Source organism: Chiroxiphia lanceolata, chromosome 2, assembly GCF_009829145.1.
Source record: "Chiroxiphia lanceolata isolate bChiLan1 chromosome 2, bChiLan1.pri, whole genome shotgun sequence".
NCBI lineage: Eukaryota > Metazoa > Chordata > Aves > Passeriformes > Pipridae > Chiroxiphia > Chiroxiphia lanceolata.
The window spans coordinates 41,019,224-41,038,700 of NC_045638.1; the positions used below are offsets into that span (position 1 = coordinate 41,019,224).

At 39.6% G+C, this 19,477-nt stretch overlaps 1 protein-coding gene across 9 annotated transcripts in view; it reads right to left on the reverse strand.

Annotated features, from left to right (window-relative positions):
- Window positions 1–753: 753 nt before the first annotated feature.
- The window catches only part of FARP1 (FERM, ARH/RhoGEF and pleckstrin domain protein 1), a 204,992-nt gene continuing 186,268 nt past the window's right edge, over window positions 754–19,477 (reverse strand). For 3 of the 9 annotated variants that reach the window (XM_032681060.1, XM_032681062.1, XM_032681061.1), the window contains exons 17-27: window positions 18,453–18,534; window positions 15,587–15,824; window positions 14,064–14,194; window positions 11,214–11,282; window positions 9,192–9,281; window positions 8,022–8,104; window positions 7,586–7,698; window positions 6,914–7,077; window positions 4,354–4,461; window positions 3,509–3,660; window positions 754–2,340 (exon numbers count right to left, since the gene is read on the reverse strand). In XM_032681060.1, coding sequence (XP_032536951.1) covers window positions 2,259–2,340; window positions 3,509–3,660; window positions 4,354–4,461; window positions 6,914–7,077; window positions 7,586–7,698; window positions 8,022–8,104; window positions 9,192–9,281; window positions 11,214–11,282; window positions 14,064–14,194; window positions 15,587–15,824; window positions 18,453–18,534 — 1,312 coding nt within the window. In that variant the 3' untranslated portion in view covers window positions 754–2,258. Of the gene's footprint in view, window positions 2,341–3,508; window positions 3,661–4,353; window positions 4,462–5,381; window positions 5,519–6,913; window positions 7,078–7,585; window positions 7,699–8,021; window positions 8,105–9,191; window positions 9,282–11,213; window positions 11,283–14,063; window positions 14,195–15,586; window positions 15,825–18,452; window positions 18,535–19,477 lie in introns of those variants that run through there. The other 6 variants (XM_032681065.1, XM_032681063.1, XM_032681067.1 and 3 more) reach the window with 5 other exon arrangements.

Here is a 19,477-nt window from a genome sequence, read left to right on the forward strand (position 1 = left end):
ATTAAAAAAATAATCTTCTCACTGTTAAAGATACCAATTCTAAAGAGCAGATGTAGGGCCCTGACTGGCTTGTAAGGTGTTGCAGATACTATTTTACAGCTCAGTAATAATTTTGGAGGGATCACATCTGCCGTCTTTTACTTCATAGCAACATCACATGCTCTTGCTTCTTCAGCTTTGTTTTTCCAGATCCATAAGGCTGCAGCTTGGGTTATTGTTCATCTATGCCACGTCCTCTTTTCCTCACTACAGAGATTGTTGTTCACATTCCTGGTCAGTCCTGAAGCACCGTAGTTCCTGTACATTACTGGTTCACTGAGGTGATTGAACTCGCTTTGGCACTACAGAGCAGGGGCACAGGTTTGGAATGGACAAGGCAGTGGGGCCTGCAACTGTGAAAAAGGGTTTCAGATTTTTCTGCCTACTTTTTAAGTTTGTCCTTCAGAGTATCATAGCCAGAGGTGATGCTGTGGGGTAGGTATGATTATTGCATTGGTACGGAGAATCAAGGGCAATAGCTAAGGAAAAAAGCAACTGTAACACATCCTGCCCAAGGCGTTACCTGCAGCTGAAGGAAGTACAGTGAACTAGTTTTTTCCTTTGTTAGGATGCACTTGGATTTGGCCATGGGGACTGCTGCTTGTCCTAAGGGGTTAGGAGTCCATCCTCTTCTTGGATGGAGGTATGTGTGTAGCTTTGTTTGGAGTCGGGGGTAATACAAAGAAAGCTTTACTATCTTGAAACAGGAATATATACGATAGTGTTGTGAGGTATTTTATTCCCTTTTGTTGTGAGCAAAGCTGTAACAAGTTGTTTTATACATTGCACACAGGTAAGCCATTAACAAAGCAAATAGCTAGATGAAGAAAAAGTAGGGGTAGAATTGCCCCTGCTTCGTTTCCCAGATCAACATTCAGGCCCCCTCTGCCTAGCACCATGTTTCCTCAAAGGCCCATAATGGTGATAGATGTGTTACCAGCACATCAAACTTCCAATAACGGAAGTTTTACATCACCTTCATGACAAAGTGTTTCTTAAGACACAAGGAAAAGCATCTAAGACTAGTAGACGTAGTGCTACCAACCTTCTAAGTGGGCCACCAGCTTATCCAAAATGCTGTGCTAGCTGCTGTCAGCCAGATATGTGAAATGGGTAGTTCTGCTGCAGGCTGTAGCAGTTGCTGTCTGTCTACTGAGCCCCAGGAGAGATAGGGAGAGACTGAAATTCCAACAAGAAACTGAAAGTCAGGTTGAGATGTGTAGCAAGCAGGATGAAAACTTGAGGCTTCAGTAGTACCTTCAGCTTAGAGCAATTTAGTTACTGAAACACTCTACAAATGAATCACAAATAGCTGTGGTTCTCGTAGCATACAGGTTTTCTTTCAAGTTCTTAAAACAAACAGCAGAATGTCACCACAGCCTTTAATTTCTTCTTGTACATACCATTCACAGTACATTAACAGCCCAAATAATATTGCACTGGATTATTTTAAAAATTTTTCATCTTGCAAGTAGTATTCACTTTTCAAAGCCAACAGATAACTTGGTCAACTCGCACCAAGAAAATGGTTAGGTAAGAATCCTATACTTTATTTATACCACATGGATTTGTAACCCCAAAGGGAAATGAGAATGAGCTGTAAACTGTTTCTTTGTTAAAGATAGAAAATTAGTAAATCCTTGCTGATTAAATGTAGAAAGACTGGGAAAAAACCCATGAAATCTGAAAGTTATCTCATTCCTGTTAGACTGCTTGCTGTATATGTAATTATATTCTATACTGTGAAAGTCCATCTACATTTAGAAATCCAGCAGTCTAGAGATTAACATGGTAAAAAAAAATAATATATTTTTATGAAAGGAGAAGAAATAAGTGTTTGCCTCAGAGGAGAAAGTTTTCAGATTTCAGTCATCTGGGGTTTTTTTAGGTGCAATCTTTGAGGCAACAAAATGTCTTTTGGCATTTGGCACTCTAATAAGGACAATATTTTAATACTGGCACAAGCTAAAAACAGCACAGAATGACAAAATACAAGACATGAAACGAACTGCAGCCACTGGGATGATGGTAAGCTAGTTTGAATATACAGAGAACTTAAACAGTTTTGCTGATGAATTGTGAAAGTTTCTGCAAAACCATATTTATTCTCCTCTTTTACCAAATCGCAAGTTTTCCTAAACATGGAGAGAGAAAAGTTTCAAATGTCCTCTAGAAAATCAGCAGCTGCTGGACAATCAACACGGTGGCTTGTTAAGCCATCAATAGGCATGAGGCTCTTTATGACTCAGAGCTCGGGTGCGTGAGGCAGAGCTGGTGGCACTTCGGATCACTTCCATCCATCTGTGAGGAGGCACGAGGAGGGACACAAACAAAAGAATGGTCAATTCCCAAGGGAAGATTTCTTGAAAGATATGGTCTGCGCTATTACTTGTACAGTTTTATTTTCTGTGTCTACAGGAGCATCTTACTTGCTACTTAACTTCTATCTGAAGTCAAGAGGATCCAAATGACTGCCACTACAGAAAGGAGGTTTAAAGAGAATAAGCAGCAGGTGTGGGACCCAAAACTCACGAGCTTAGTAGTGATTTTTCTTGCTCTGCAGACACCAAACCTTTTTTCTTAATTCGAGAGTGAAAAAATGTACTTTAGCTACAGTATCTATTTCTTTTTCCTAGAACTGAGAAAGGGATTTTGTGTTTTCATTTATCACCTCTTTCCCACAATGTTTTATTTATAACTTTAGACTGACATGGCTAAAACTTATAAATAAATTTCTTTGATGAGAATTTTGGGATTTTTGACATTTTAGTGCTTCATATAAAAGACTTAAATTAGTTCCTAATATGAACAACCGCAAACCACAAATTAGGAGGAGTAGTGCCTTTTCCCTGGCTCTCCATGTATCTGAAGTTCAGTGGGAAGTGTAAAAATTACATGGTGAAGTGGCATAAATATGGAGTAGGAACAGCTGCTTCTGTGAAAAATTGGAATTTTATTTAAAGTGTGGATTTTTCATGCGGTTGTGCTAGAGGGAGCAAAGCTATTCTGAAGAGCTCCTGAGAAGTCCTGTAATCTGTTCACATACTTTGTGAGGGCCAGGTTAGATGGGGCTTTGAGCAACCTGGTCTAGTGAAAGGTATCCCTGCTCCTGGCAGGGGTTTAGAACTAGATGATCTTTAAGGTCCCTTCCAACCAAAACCATTCTGACTCTATGAAGTCTGAGACCTAATGCTCCCCATACAGCCAGCTTGATCAATTTTGACTGGATAGTTCAAGGTTTTGCAGTGATTACTATTACAGCTTCCACATCACCAAAACCAATCACTTGATTTTAGTGGTATCAGGTTTAAAATGTCTCTTATAATTTTGACAGGTTCTTTCTCCTGTTGTGCTGAACTACTTGCCTGCATTACTGAACCAATTTATTAAACTTTACATCTATTAACCTTGTTCCAAAAAACACTCCTGGAGTTGAACAAAAATTTCCTCTCACAGAAGACAAACTTACCTTTCAAATGTATATTCACTTTCAGCCCTGAAGTAGTACACGTGGGATTTGAAATGTAGCTTGAACACATAATCTTTGTGAATGTTTTCAGATTCAGAAGGAATAGTAAGTGAATATCCCAATAAAGGAAGGCTGGCTAAAGGATGATTGTCCTGAAAAAATATGATGGAAAGTGCTGTGAGATCAAATGCTCTTAATTAAAGAGAGTGCATAAGTAAATGGAGGGGAGATAGACACTCATTTAAAGATCACTGTGTTTCCACGGCGGAAAAACACCAGGCTTTTATACTTGCAATAAACTTAATTAATTATCTGCCATTGTTACAGACCATCATCAGGATGGTGCATGTTCGTTGTTGGCATTGTTACTCCTTTAGAAGTGTGCTGCCCACCCAGCAGCATTCATTGCTTCAGTCCTTTCACTGCATGGCATAGCATGGCATGTTTGAACAAATTATTTCTTTATACCTCTTACATGTAGAATATACTCCAATTCATAATTTTTAATCTCAGAATTCATAATCTCAGAATTTGTACAAGAGAAAAGTCTTATTTAAGCTTGTACCACAACTTCTGAGGAGTAGTGAGGTCTGCTGTACTTTTAAGGATGATCTGTACTGTGACTGTTGAAAGCTTCAGGAAAGAACTGACAAGAGAGCAGATGGAGAACAGGCCCTGCTCTGTGTTCCAGTGGCAGTGAAGGCTGTGTGTGTAGCTGTGACAAGTGCATCTGCTTCTCTTGCCTGCAGCATCTCTGACTGATGTCCACTTTTCTTTCTGCTCCCTCTTTGGAAAAAAAACCCCAAACATCTTCTCCAGGCACACACACTCATCCAGTCAGTTACCTGGTGCGATTTATAGAAGAACATGCAGAAGTTGGTGAACACCACCCAAAGCTTCTGCCACCCGTTGCTGTTTTTGAATTTTCTTAGGAGGTTTCCAGACAGCTGGTTCTGAAACATATCAAAATTAGCCAAATAAAACAGTGGTATTTGCAGCTTAATTATTGTAAGAAAAATTATTTGACTTTATCTGGTTGTACGTGACCTTGTGGTACATGAAAATGTTTTGGTTGAATGGACATACTTTTCTGAATTTTATTACTGCTAAGTAGTACTTTATGTAACTTTTTTTTTTGTTTGCAGCTGGGTACTTCCAAAGTCTCAAAGCTACTACACTAATTATTTTCTCAATTGAGATGGCTTTAAGTAATTTATTACTAAACATAAGTAAGTCATCTTATCCTACTCTGTTCTTTTTAGAATGATATTTAAAAAGAATGGAAACAAAAAGTCTGACATGAATTTGTGATGTAAAGGAAAATTATGACATACTTGAGAGTTGCAGATAGAGATTGAGCTCTCAGTACCCAGGGAGTTCACACGGTAACTTTTTGAAGATTTCAAAAACAAGGACTGTTAACCTTATTCTTAGCTGGATTTTGGGTAGTTTAACAAAAAGGAGGAGGAAGCCGTAACAAAGTACATGTATTCAATGGCTGGTTGAAGAAACTGCTCTTCACATACTGGATATGTAAAGCCCAGTATCATTGCTCCCTGCAATTGAAGGGGAGTTCTCAGTGAATTATTAGTGACTTCCCATTCCTTGTTGACTGCAAGGTCTCTCACCTAGATCAAAACAGCTGTTTACATCATTTTGTTTATATAATGCAGAAGGTAATAACTTAATGTGTAAAGCTGAATAGTCAAAATCTGGAGGTCCTGGTGTACCTACTATAAATGAAGTATTCTTAAAAAGTTCTGTTGTCACCAGCCTTGGATATATGTTAAAGCCTTTATCATCTCATTCTCTGATATCTGGATTGCTGCCTCCTTGTCCTAAGTTACACGTGTACTCCTTAATTTTCTGTTACCTCATTACTCTGGAGGATATCATAAAAGGACAGGCTTTGCATTCGGTACCAGCAGACATATGAAATGGAAACAGGCCGCTGATCACTGATCAGTCCAGCAGGTAGGGAGGAACAGTCACTGACAGAGAGAGGATCTTCTACCACAAGAGAGACAGAAAGGAGGGAGAGACACAAAGAAAATAAACAATAATGCTGAAGTGAGAGGCACCGACAGAATGACGTGAGCATGAGCGTAACCTGCCACGCATGGAACAGCAGTGGAGCTGAAGATGTTTTCACAGAACAACACATGTCTCCAGGGCGTGTTTGGTCTTCACTGCTTTGTTTGTGTTCATTTGAGGCACGGGGAAGGAACAAAAATGAGCAACAATGAGCACTGATCTCAGACCTAGTTAGATTTGCCTAACTAAATGTTTTAATTGTTAAAATGAGTCATTGGTTTTATATCTATTTATAATAAGCCCTGTGCTTTAGGGAAAAATATGAGACCTTGTCCTGTGCTGAACTATTCCTCCCTTTCAGGATTTAAGGGCATAAAGAGTGGAAAATCCACCTGCGTGGGATCGAAATGAGGCTCTACAGTCAGCATTTTCTAGTACAGAATAATTTTCCTTGTCATATTTCAGCAACAAACTCAGCTTCAGTTTAAAAACAGAGGTGGTTACACGAACTAGGAATAGGTCTGTCCTTGCATGTATATGTTCTGCATCAATACATCTTCTCTAGAGCAATGGCGGCCTGATGTCTGAGGGCTGCTGCTTGAGTGCAAGTGCACTCAGCTTTACAATTCCTTTTTCCATTTTCATTGAGCATTAATTTCCATTTGATGAGGGCTGTGATAAAGTACTCCGAGCTCCCTGGAGACTATCTTGGTGAAGGAAGAACACCTTAGCAGGCTTACCACTTCATCCTAAAACCTACGCTGAACTAGGAGTCTTTTATTTCAGTCTTTGAAAAGTCAGTGTCTGCACCTCGGCTGTTGATTTCAGAATTAACAAATGTGTATCAAATTGGCTTAGCTGTGATCAGGGGGAAAAAAAGTGGTTTTGAGTTGGAAAACGCAAATAAAGAAAAAGCAAATGAGACTGAGCAATGACAAAAGGTTCCAGAAAAGATGGCTAGGTAAAGAAAGTAAGTTAGTAATACACATAATTAAAACTCTGGCTGCAGCAGCTAAAGACAATATCCTTTCCGCTCGAGCAATGACTTAATGCCTCTGTAACTGAAAGCATTAAGACAGTTTGAACTACTTTAAATTTTAAAAGGCATCAACATCTTTTTGGACAGTTACTTCCATGAAAATTACTGCTCTAACTGATTTTACAGAGGTGCACTATGGGAGTGGATATGTGCTTCTTGAGTGATGGTTTATGCCATCATTCGAGGATATGGGAGGCAGTTCAGTAGGTGTGCCTGAAACTTCCCCAGGAGGAGACAATGGAACAGTGCACTTATTAATGAGGAGCAAAAAGGAAATTGTCAATTCAAAAGCGAGCCTGGAGCTGCAGTTCAGATCGTTCTGAGGCAGATACCTCCACAGCAATACTAAAGTCGATCATTGAAACACTGGTATTTCTGTGCCAGCAGACGTGCACCGTAGTGTTGCCACGGTGTGGTGACTGACGTTCGAGTGAGGTGCGGGATGCACTGAGGTCGTCCTCAGATTCCTGGTCTACAGTAGTTTCATCAGGAGACTCTATGAAATGCAGGGAAAAAGCATCTTTCTTCCTCTATGCAACAACATATATAATTGGAAAAATTAAACAAATCAATTCTGTCCACAATATTGTGAACTAATTTTAAAACACAATTTTAGAAGTAATTTTGTGCAGATTTTAAGTAGATTATTATATTTTATATATTTACTTAATGTGTTTCTGCAAGTGTTAGAATTAAAGACTAACTACCATGCTTTGTTGGTGTTTTAATACCTTCCAAGGACAGGCACTGCCCAAATCTGGTTATATAGTTCCTGAAATCATTATGCTTAAATCACTTCTCTATTCAATGAAAATTTCTGCTAACATCAACAAGAACATTAAAATGACACATCTATAAATATATCTATACATAGATATATATATAAATCAACTTCAATTGCATCGGTTTGACCTCTGGCCAGCATTTTTCACCATTTTGCTTAGCAGCAATTGGCAATCGTACTGACAAAAGTGAGTTAAACCTACTCTCTAGCATTTACTTACTATTGTCAGGTGGGCTGCTTGCCAGTAGCTCTGGGGCAGGGCCACTGCTTTTTTCTGCAAGGTCTATTGCCATCTGGATGTCCTCGGTCCATTTGTCCATTTCAGCACGGGTACTAACAATGAAAATTAAAGTTTTATTCACTTTTTTACAGGCTGAAAGCAAACTCTAAGAAACAAGCTGAGCTTACTTTTAATTAAATAAATTTAGTCACAAGATGCTACTTTTTTTTTTTTTCCCTGATAACTCAGTTTTGGTTCCAACTTGCCACTCTGTTTTGTCCTGTTCACTTTTTTTTTTAGCAAGTGGCTTTCACAAAAAAATACACCTTTGAAATTGTTTTAGGAGCAAATACAAACAAAATTATGCCTCTCTGTCCCACTGTGACAGCTGCAGAGAAATACAGTTTACATGTGTGTGTTGTCTTCACTGGATTACCTTGCAGCAACAACGATGGACTGGTGTTGACCTCGTAGTGTCAGACAATGAGGAACTCCCCATTCCTCCTCACTTTCTTCTATCTGAGAGATTAAAAACCCAAATGCAGTCAGATTTCAGAAAGTATGTATTTCTTAAGGCGAAACAATGAACTGAACAAGCTCTTACCATTGGGGAAAAGAAAACTAAGAGAAATGTTCACAAACAACAACTTTGAACTAGGTATTGAGAAAAAAAATGGTGGTTTGCGAGTTGGAAGAATGGTAAGTTAGTCCTGCAAAACCTCTCAGACCAAAAGTGCGGCTTTGTCTGCTTTGTGTCAAAGAAAATAGTGATATTTTTATCAGAAGATGATTTATCATACAAAGGGGCATATTAAAAAGGCTGTGAGTGCTCTGGACACTGCAGCATAACACAGTTCTGTTGTGAACAAGTTCAGGTCAAATGGCCATCAATAACTGAGTAAACTCCTTGAAACACTAGATAAAACTCGAAATCTTGCAGGTGTTTAGAGAAAATCAGTCACTGTGGTACTGATTACCTAATTTAATTCTCAGGGAAACAGTACAGAAGATATACAAACCCATGAGAAGTTCAATGAAAAGTGTTTTGAAATTAGCAAAAATATTTTTGAAACCATATAGATCCTATTGGCTTGAACTGGCTGTGTGCCAGAAGAATTGCAGCAAGAGTTCCAAATGATATAGTGCTGCCAGTTTCCCACTAATTAGGCTTTAAGATACAGATCTGGAAACATTAGGAAATGGGTTTTTTATAGAAATTAGATGGTCGCTACTGTTTACTTGTCTTGCACAGTGCGTCTTTATTGAACTGGTGATGAATTACTTGTAAGAATAGTGGTTAAATTATAGTTGAAAAAAAAATAAAGAAGCCATCTCATGACAAGTTTGTTTTATGAGGAAGCAGCCCCCAAAAATGCCTTTTTTCCCTGTCACTTTTGCTTATATAATCACTTTTGTGCACAAGGCTGCATGAACACATGCTGAACCCAATGCAGCCCCAATCAGGCACTGTAAATGTAACTCCAGCTTCTCTGAATCAGAGACCCTTTGGCTCCTGCTTTCAGTCCAGCAGAAATCATCAAGCACTTAAGATGGGATCACAAATGACCATTTAAGCACAAATGCCTTAAGTTCTGATAATACTTACTGTCATGCCATACAGTGGAAGATGCCCATGGACTTTAAACTGATTGGATGCTGTCAGGCCTCTACTTGTGTACAACAAAATATCATTAAACTAAAAAACAAGAATAAGCATTATTAGAATGATGTTGGTTGGCATGGATGTACGTGGAAAAAAATATCAGAATGGTAAACACAGAAAAACTGACTATGTGACAATCCTAATGCATGAATCCAAAATATTGGCTTCCACAATACTCCACTACCTCATGTTAGCACCTGTCTTCCTTCTGAGCTAGTTTTAGGTACGTTCCCACAATTTTCCACTGGATATTTTCCAATACCTTCTGATATTCCCTTTGTGATCTCTGTGCCAGAACTAACAAGCCACACAACAGCAGTGAAACTGAGTAGTACATTTCACACTCTGCCATACTTTGAAGCTATGGAAGATGTGTCTTCTATCAATATTTTCTTCTGCTTTGAGTGGAAAGATAAGTATATGCGAGAGATGTGTCCCACTCAACCCTTATGAATAGACTGGCTGTCCATTACTCCCCATATTCAGAAGGAAGTCAGGAGACCTGTTTTAAGGTAGATGGATTTAGGTTTGAAATACCAAGGTGCAGAGACTGAGTATCTCAATTTGTAGAGCTTCATGCAGGAAACAGCAGTTGTCCAAAGCATGTTAAATGACTGTCTGAATTTTGTTGCCATAAAATAAATGGCATGTTTTCACTGTGCCACGTGGGTCAAAGGGTGTTTTTCTCAAACCAGATGGTTGCATCAAGAAAATCATATTCTCTGATGTGAAACAGAGCTCTCACCACAGACCTCTACAATTCAGTAGCAGTAGTTCATGAAGCTTTGTGGATCAGCCACTAGAGGGGGATTTAATTTTGCCAATGATTGCACATGTATTCGGAATCCCACAATACTGACCTGGGATTTTACCTCCAAATAGAGTCTGGTGCTTAAGACAGATCAAAGACTTCTTTGACAGAGTGAGCACCTGACTTGAGAGTCTAGTCTTAGATTTTTAATGTTTTATACAGGTATAATATCGAGGCATCATCTGGTGACAAAAACTATTGGTATGCAAGAAAATATGCACCATATTCATTAGGCTTCCTCTTCAGTGTCTTTAAAGGCAGAGGATAATCCTACCCAGGTAGATTTATCAGGTTATATCTTTGACTTATTTGAAAGATTAATATCAAACACCTTATAAAACCTAGCATACTCACAAGCTTTTCTACACGCACGTGTCTTCACCTTTTGCGTACAAGGAAGTATTCTTGTGCCACACAGCAGTAGCTATTCAATATTTTACCCTGTAACACTGGATTAGAAACTCTATGCACTCTAATGGGTATTCCAGTGTGCCAGCACCAAGGGCTCAGCATCAGCAAGATGGGGAGCTTGGGAGCAAATCAGCTGGCCAGGAAGAGAGAAGGAACCATCTGATCAGCTCTTGTGGATCAGAGATTGAATGGGATCACCATAACCTAAAAATGCTGTGAGTGATGTTGGGAGGAGATAACCTTTTCTAGAGCAAGAGCTGCAAAATGTATCTCCAGGTAAAGACACATTCACCGATACGTTGGGCATCCGTGGGCTGAAACTGGATGATTCATAGAAAAATTTGGTTCTGTTACGTGTCCTGAGAGCATTATGTGGATTATTGTTCATATCACCAGAAGTCACTCTTTATCTTCTTTTCTGCATATAATCATTATCCATGGTGCCACTTTTCATTTTGCAATAACTCTGCTTTTATCTAAGACAAAATGCTAGGAGGTAATATTTTACAATTATATTCACCTGGTCACATAAAAAAGTTTTATCTTTGTAAGAAGCAGTTACATTGGATTTGGACAGAGATGTAAATTCTTAAGAACCAGCTACACAGGTGATGTATTATGCCAATTTAAAAAAGGTTGTTTAAAAATATTTACTGTAATTCACAATTTGAGTCTAACAGTATGTCTAATAGTTGCCTAGAGTTACATTTCATTATGTAAAGAAAAACTATCTTTTTACTTACCAGAAAGAACATCCGTTGCTGTAAACCTTTTCCAGACAACTTACTAAGACTGCCCAGTCTAATAAACTCCTGTGGGAAACAAATAAAAAAAAAGTATCTCCTGCAAAAATGACAACTTCTTTATTATACAAACATAAATATGACTACTTGGTCATAGAAATGATTTGACTACCAGTTACCAAGACTTTTAATTTTATTAAATATGTTAAAAATTTAATTTATAGGATAATTCCTTTCCATTTTTAACTGTCTTTAGGATAAACTCCTTTCATTCATTTTAGGAAAATTCAGCTAAGCAAAATTTTTTTTACTTAAATTTAAGAAAGTTTAACTTCAGGCAGCTCCTTCTTTTATCAGTTTTGAATGAGTATTTGTCATGGTACAAATGATGTAAAAACTAATAGTAAGTTGCCCTTTATGTTATATATGTAAGCTTCTGTGGTGCATATAGCATACCTATCTCTTAACTGCAATGCAAAATCAGCTACACAACTCAACATCACCATCAGCAGCAAAAAGAAGCATATTTTTCTGGAAGTGTAAGTTATCCCAGTACCATCCATCTCATATAATACAGCACATTAATTTAGATCAAACTGCTTAAGAATGCTTAGGTATGGAATACACCTCAGTATACTGGCTGTCTAAAATAAATCTGTTCAGAGAGACAATCTGGATATCTTAGGGTTGCTGTGATGTGTCCAGTCCCCCCACCTGCATTACTTAAGGGCTAAGGGGTGGGAAAAGTGGCTAGAGGTGGTTAACCCTATACCACAGTAAGCTCATGTTACCAGAGAGGCCACTGGAAGTTGTTGTTGGCCACCAAAGAGTATTAATATTAATCATAATTAGTATCTATATGGTACCATCTGATAGTCACCAGCAGGCTTAGCATCACCACAGCAAGTGCTGTGTTAACACATGGATCAAGAGCTGCAGGTCACTGCAATCTGCAAGGACAACCAACCACAGGATGTTTTCATGTCCAATATAGGTACCAGCTTGGTGGCAGCAGAGATCCCACTCTGGGACAACATGAAAAGGATGGCAGTGGCACTTGCCTCCCAGCCAGGCCTGCACCAGGGCAGGGACTTCAGTCAGAGCCAGAAGAGCAGCCAAAGGGCTGGAAGCAGCAACATCTTGGGCATGTGCCAGAGCATGGTGGCCAATGTTTCTTGTCTTGGCAGGCAAACAACCTCTGCCTTCCCATCTACCTTTTCCTTGAACTTCCTAGGACAGGAAGACTGCTCAGTCTTTAAATAGAATAGGGTAGCAGAAACACCCGATGACAGCATTTAATTTCATGTGATAGAGAGATGCATGGGCCGTGAAATGTCCTGAGGGACTTGCCAAGGATGTGAACAGTCTGTGGATCACTAGAAACATGAGCTGTGGCAGCTGCTTGAAGACAGAGAAAAAGCCAAGTGAGGGAGTGGGGAACAGCCACAAATCCAGAAATACCTGTGCTCAGCACTGCCTTCCCAATGGCACATCAACTTCATACCCCAGCATTTCACTTGCTGCAAGTATTACTTTTGTATATGACACACAAAAGTCAAAGGAGTGGGGAGGTAACTACTTCAGCAACAGACAACTCTCAAGTTTGCGTGCACAGATACGTGTGCCTAGGAAAATAAAAAAGGCTACAAATATTACACTGTGGCTCATTTATTCTGAAATAAGCCTTTGTTCTTAAAAAAACATCACAAGTAAAAAAGAGATGTTGGTATTTTTGTAGCGCAATTAAAAGTGTTTACTTAAGGCAACCTTGTCTCAAAAATTATTGCCTAATGTTACACGTAGACTAAAAAGACTGCTTGTCCCCAGGGCCATGAGTTTCAAAGCAAAGCATTGTGAAAGGGCTGAAGGTCCTCCAGCACAAATGTCTTATTTTCCTTTAATCTGTCATGCTCTAGCATCGAGGGTTGGGAAAAAAAATAAGAGCAGCATGAAATGAGGAAATGTGCAACTGTTCAAGCTCTGAACACTGTGATAAATATTACATTTTTAGCGCATCCGTTGTAATAGATGTTTGGAATTACCTACGACTGCCCAAATCTATACAAAATCAGTAAACAAGGATTGCCTCTTCCTGCTTTAAAGGTTGCTGTTTTCTATGGTGTGCTGGTTTTGGCTGGGGTACAGTTAATTTTTTCACCATGGCTAGTATGGGGCTGTGTTTTGGATTTGTGCTGAACACAGGATTGACAATATAGAGATGTTTCTGTTATTGCTGAGCAGGACTTACACAGAGCCAAGGCCTTCTTTGCTTTTCATACCGCCATGCCGGCAAGGAAGTTGGGGGTGCATGGAAGTTGGGAGAAGATACAGCCAGGACAGGTGACCCAAACTGACCAAAGGGATATTCCAGACCATACGACATGATGCTCAGCAGGGGGAAGGAGGAAGTAGGGATGTTTAGAGTGATGGCATTTGTCTTCCCAAGTGACTCTTACGGGTAATCGGGCCCTGCTTTCCTGGATATGGCTGAACATCTGCCTCTTCATGGGAAGCAGTGAATTAATTCCTTATTTTGCTTGGCTTGCATGTGCAACTTTTGTTTTACCTATTAAACTGTCTTTATCTCAATCCATGAGGTTTCTGGCTTTTACCCTTCCAGAACTCTCCCAGATCCCACTGGTGGAAGAGTGAACTAGTGGCTGCCGGAGCTTGGCTTCTGCCAGGGGGTTAAACCATGACATATGGTATCATTATGTTTACATTTGACAGTTTTTGGTGGGAGAAAAGGATTTGTATGAGGAAAGGCAATTTCACAGTGGCCTCTAATTTCTAAAACACACCTAATACTTTAAAATTGCATCAAATCTTGATCACAACTCTGTTACTTACTCTTCCTGGGATCACCAGATTGTCCATGCCCATCAAATCTTTCTTCAGTTCATGCAGCTTCTGAAAGTTCTCCATCTTTATCATATTGCCGTGGAGCTGAGCCACCATTTCAGAAATCTCAGCCAAAGCAGCTAGATGGACAAATTCATAAAGTGCTTATTAAAAATTTACAAGAATGTTCAAAAAGAATGGCTTTTATCTGCAGCACCTATTTCAAAAACCTTCTTGTGCTGCTTTTCTTCACAGTGTAAAGTTACTCAGGCAAATACAGACTCACTACCCACACCAACTCTGGACATCATCTTATGGAGTGGAAAGGGTGGAGTGCTGTAATGAAGAGTCAGCCCATTTCCTGAATCCAAAGTTTGCTCTATTTTAGCCACAGGAACTTTGTAAGAACACTAGAGTCAATTCAGAGCACCAGTGAATGGATTCTCCTGAAGGACTTAATTTCCTACATCTCCAATCAATCTAGGGATGTTCTTTATGCTTGAAAAAACACTCTTTTTTTCTCCCTGCCTGTGGTACACTGGGAATGGACACATCATCCTCAACATTTAGCCTTGGCTGAGGGAAATGAAGGCACTACCTTGCTGCATTCCCTGAGATCATTCAGGCAGTAGCTACATTTGGGCAAACACATCTGTGCCACACAGCACTTCAGTGCCATAGACCTCTGTGGCATTTCTTATTGCCACAGGTCAGGTTACCTCCACATTTTGTGCATTGCATGCTGTGGGTCTCATTGTATGGAATCTGAGGGAACTCAGCCAACCAACTCAGCTATACCTTATGGCTGCCAGCAGTTATGCTGAGCGTTACTCCCTGCCCAGGTTCTTCTGTGGATCTGCACTGATGCTAACTGTACAGATAACACAGTTATCCTTAAACATACATAGCTTACAACAGGGGTGGGGGACAGGGGTAAAGAAGAAGGAAAACAAATCATCAGAAAGAAATGGCAGGCAATGAGTCCAGACTATAGGGGGGAAACGTTTTCATGTTTGAAAAAAAAATCCAAGCCGGTTGTTTCAAGTTCCTGAAACAAATCATGGAAATGGTAACAGAGTACACTATATGTCTTGAAAAAAAGGCAAATAGCACTTAAAGATGTAATAACAGCGGCCCTGCTGGGTCAGAGCAAGGGTTCACCTGGGCCAATATTTTGTGTTCTTAGCAGATCTCTAGGGAAAGAGAGGAGCACATATGGTACGTTCCTTGTGCTCTCTCCCAAACTCCCAACTGTTTTCAGTTTAAGAGACTTCCTGAACCGTCTGTCATTTCTGTGTGTTTAATAACCCCCAGCAGAATTCTCTTCCAAATACCTGCCCAGACTGTGGTATAATATGTATACAACCTGAATCCTACTGTTTCTGGTGTTCAGAGTGTTGGATTTTGCAACTCAATCCTCTTTCAATGTAGGTTAAAAAAAAAAATATTTTTTTTTTGGCCAGCCATACACCTCTAATGGAGTAGGATGCCATTCCACAACTCCAGGAACTGGTGTCTTTTCTCTTACTTACCTCTTGAATCCCTGAAGTCTGTGTGGCTTGGAGGATAGTGCTTGCAAAGCCTCTCCATTATCTGCTTGTAGTGCATAAGCCTGTGTAAAGGTCTGAGAAGGAAGGTGTTGAGAGGCAAGTAGCAAACTTTCTGTAGTTCAAAATCTCTGCAAAAGGTCTCCAGCTTACGAGAGTTCTTGATCCCATTCTCCAACTCCATTAAAATCTCATTGTGCTTCCGCAGGTGAATTGTCAGTTGCTTATATGCACAAAAAAAAAAGGATGTAGTAGAGCTCTTAGCAATCACTATGACAGATGACTCAGCCCAAACCTATTCCAGCAAAACATCCAACTAGCACAGCAGTGGAAATTTTGCAAACAAAATCACTCTAAAACACAATGGCTCTGAAATGTCATTACTCATTTGAAGTAGACACCCCCACCCGTTCTGCATTCCCTGCAAAACAAAAGTACATGAGTCAACGAAATTAAGTCTCTTATCAGTGAGAAATCCAAAGGCAAGGAGATGAAATGAACATAGCTCATGCAACTGGGTGCAACAGGGAGACAGCCAGACAATGTGAATGCAGAGTTAGGAAAGAAAACGGGATTTTCTAAAAGGATGAAGGGATTTAGTTGCCCCAGTTCCCTTAGGTGCTTTTGGGGAGCTGAGATGCAGGCAAATGGACTTTTAGCTTCTCTGCCTTCTTATTCACGAGAAGTTGCACCTCCTGGGAATCTGAACAAACACAAAAATAGAGATGGTGTCCAACAGAAATGGATATGTTAGAGTTCTTCATTCTTGGACTACAGCCTCTTCTCCTTAGTGCAGTCTCTAAGATCACCCCACTGGCCGTGGGGCAGCAACCAGTGCACCAGCAAGTGAATGAGGTTTGCATGAAACATGTAACTTCATTTAGATCTCAGTATTGCAGATATTTACAAGTCCCTTTTAAAACAATTCAGCAGATTTTTTTTAAAAATTAAGACATGGAATTAATTTGTGTTTTGCTAGAGGTGAACTGGTTCTTCAGGATGCACAGAGCTTCTCTGAGCAGCCAAATAAAGTTTTCCAGTATCTGGTAAAACATTAGGCAGCAACAAAAAGACACTGAATGCATAAAATGAATGTACTTGAGAAGACACTTTTGCTTAATCTGAAGTTTGTTCTTTCTGACACATTTCTAGTCAACTCTCTCTCCTGTGATTTGTGACAAGTTTACCAGAAACATACCTTCCCTATAGCTAAGCTGCTTCCTCCATACACTATTCATTTTACAAGTCTAGAACTCAGGCAAGACACAGCAGACCTAGATTGCTACAGAGACTACCCATTAATTACTTGCTCTTAACTTCTCTCCTATGTTAATTAAACAAGGAATGTCAGTCTTCAGGTCTTTTAACAGTTCTCATGATAAATAAGTTGAGTTTTAACTAATTTTACTGTTTTCTGTGCAGTTCTTTTGAGTTAAACTAGCTTTTGCCTCTTTCCTCCACGTGTCAGCTAATCAGTGGTGGTGAATCTCAAAGCAAATGAAGTAAAACCCTCTAATGGGAAAGGGAAAACTGGAAGGCTGAAAGCACACTGACAGGGCTAAGGTACAGTGAGGACTCTTCACAGCCTTTACACTAGTGCCCCAGAAGGACCTGCAGACAGCAAAAGACAGACAATTTAATGTTGCAAGGTACCAAGAGAACAATCTGTCAGAAGATCTGTGGTATTCTAAAAACTGTAAGTGAAGGTGTGCATGGAGGGATGGAGGTAGAAAAGTTCAATTTACATTTATTCCAATGCATCTGAATTATACCTTGAGGGAAAAAAGCAGTTCCTGGCTAAATACACTGCAGAGAGAATAAGGTGATGAGGCTGTCTATGCTGGGGACTGTAAATGGAAATTTCTAAGCTCCCTTCTTCTAATGTGCTGTATAATCACTTGAACATCACTTCTCAGTGTCTCTCTGTCTTTCTGAAAGATAAATCTAGTACTAACTAACATCTTGAGAGAGCTGTAATGACTAAACTGCCCTTTCCTCCAGCCAAGGACTCAAGGCTGCTGCATTTACTAACTGCAGAATGCCCAAGTGGCAATCACCAAGGAAAGATTTATTGGACAGTTTCAAAAGCACTTTGAGATCCACATACCAAAGGTGAAGTGTCGTGTTTTGCCCCACATCGACTTGGATGCATAGTTACATCATAGTAGGTGAGCTTGTATCCCTACTGTAAAAGTTCATAGGGTTTTCACAGGCTCCCATGCCTGCATTCCATGCTGTTTTCTCAGCAGAGCATCAACAGAGCATCAACAATACTGCTCTGGCCAGATTAAAAACAGTTGCAAAATCTGCTGAATATTACACCTAGATTTATGGTTCATACATGTATTTTTAATTCTAGTTTTAAAGGGATTGAAGGCAATTATTCTCATTGTTTCAAAAACCTTTCATCTAACTTGTCACTGTAGTGCAGAAATATAACTTTCCCAAGACTAATTAATATCCAGGTTATGGTCACTACTCCTGCAATATGTTAACATGTATATTTGCATGAAAAAGTAGGCTTTTGAACAGTCTCGTCATCCACACAAATTCCAATGCTTTGCCTTCTTATTTGAAAAAAGAGTTGGAAATTAGGTGTTCCTGAACTTTTGTGTTTGTTGTTTCTGTATTTGGAGAATGGAGGAAAGGGGTTGGACAATTTAAAGTCAGCTTGCAATTCTGAAATCTTATGTTTCACCGAATTCTTGCTACTTCATCAAAGGAAACTTTAATAGCATAATCCTTGATTACAATTGGCAGACAACAGCACAAGAGGCAACATCATACGAAAATTGAAAGCATGCTAATGTTAATCCATGTCAAAGCTTAATAGTTATAGGATCACTCCTACCTTCATATTCTGAATGTTCTTTAGCATAACATCTCCGATTCTTTGGTAATCTCCTTTAATGTGAGCATTAGAGCGGCCTTCCCTGTCAGCAACAGAAATACCACACACTTCAGTCATGCAATAAAACTGCATAATCACTCATAAGCACAGAAAGAACCTCAAAAGCTCATTTCTTTTAAAAGCCTGACCCCCATGCTCCATTGTTCAGAAGCGTGTGAGGAATATTCCTGACAGACGTGTAATTCCCAAGTACAGTACACCTTTCACCCAGCCTGGCTTTCAGTCCTAACAACAGAGAGGGCAGGCACTCAACAGAAGGATTAGACTCCTAAAGAAAATTTTTAGCATTTTTAAACACACTAGAGAAGGCTGAAAATGGTTTGGGAAAAAGAAGATATCCAAATCCCATGACAATATGCGGGCTTAGAGCAGAAGGTTAATTCTGTTCAGAAACAATGTCTGAAACCCAGAACAGGACCTGGGGGGTGTTCCTCCTCTGAAAAGCTTTCTGCTTATGTAAAGGACAGTGGGACCAAGAAAAAAAAAAATCTATCTAGCATCTGCGTTTGACTCATAAGTGTTACATACTGGTAGGAATTTTCTTTCAGTGTGTCACTTATGATATTACAAATGCAAACTGCTCCCTCCCACCCAGCCAGCTGCACTTGGATGAGTGCTCCATTTGGGAGAAACCCAGCTCCTGATGAAAAATATATTCCTGCTTCTAAACCCATGTGCGAGACAGGCAAGGATACCACGCTCTGACTGAATCCAAACACATTTTAGAAAACACAGGAGGAGAAACCATGACTGTAAGAACCTAACTGTTACAGATCTCTTACAATCAAGTTATGCTTTCAAAAGAAAATCACTAGGGCTGTGTGGGGAGAAGCACTGTTCCCTTCCCCTTTCCAACTTCTAATAGTGCTCCAAGTTTCCTACAGCATGGCTTTTTACATGCTGTCCTCAATTTTTACAATTCAGTTCAGCTCTCTAATCTGAGTATTGGGAGACAGATCCAGTCC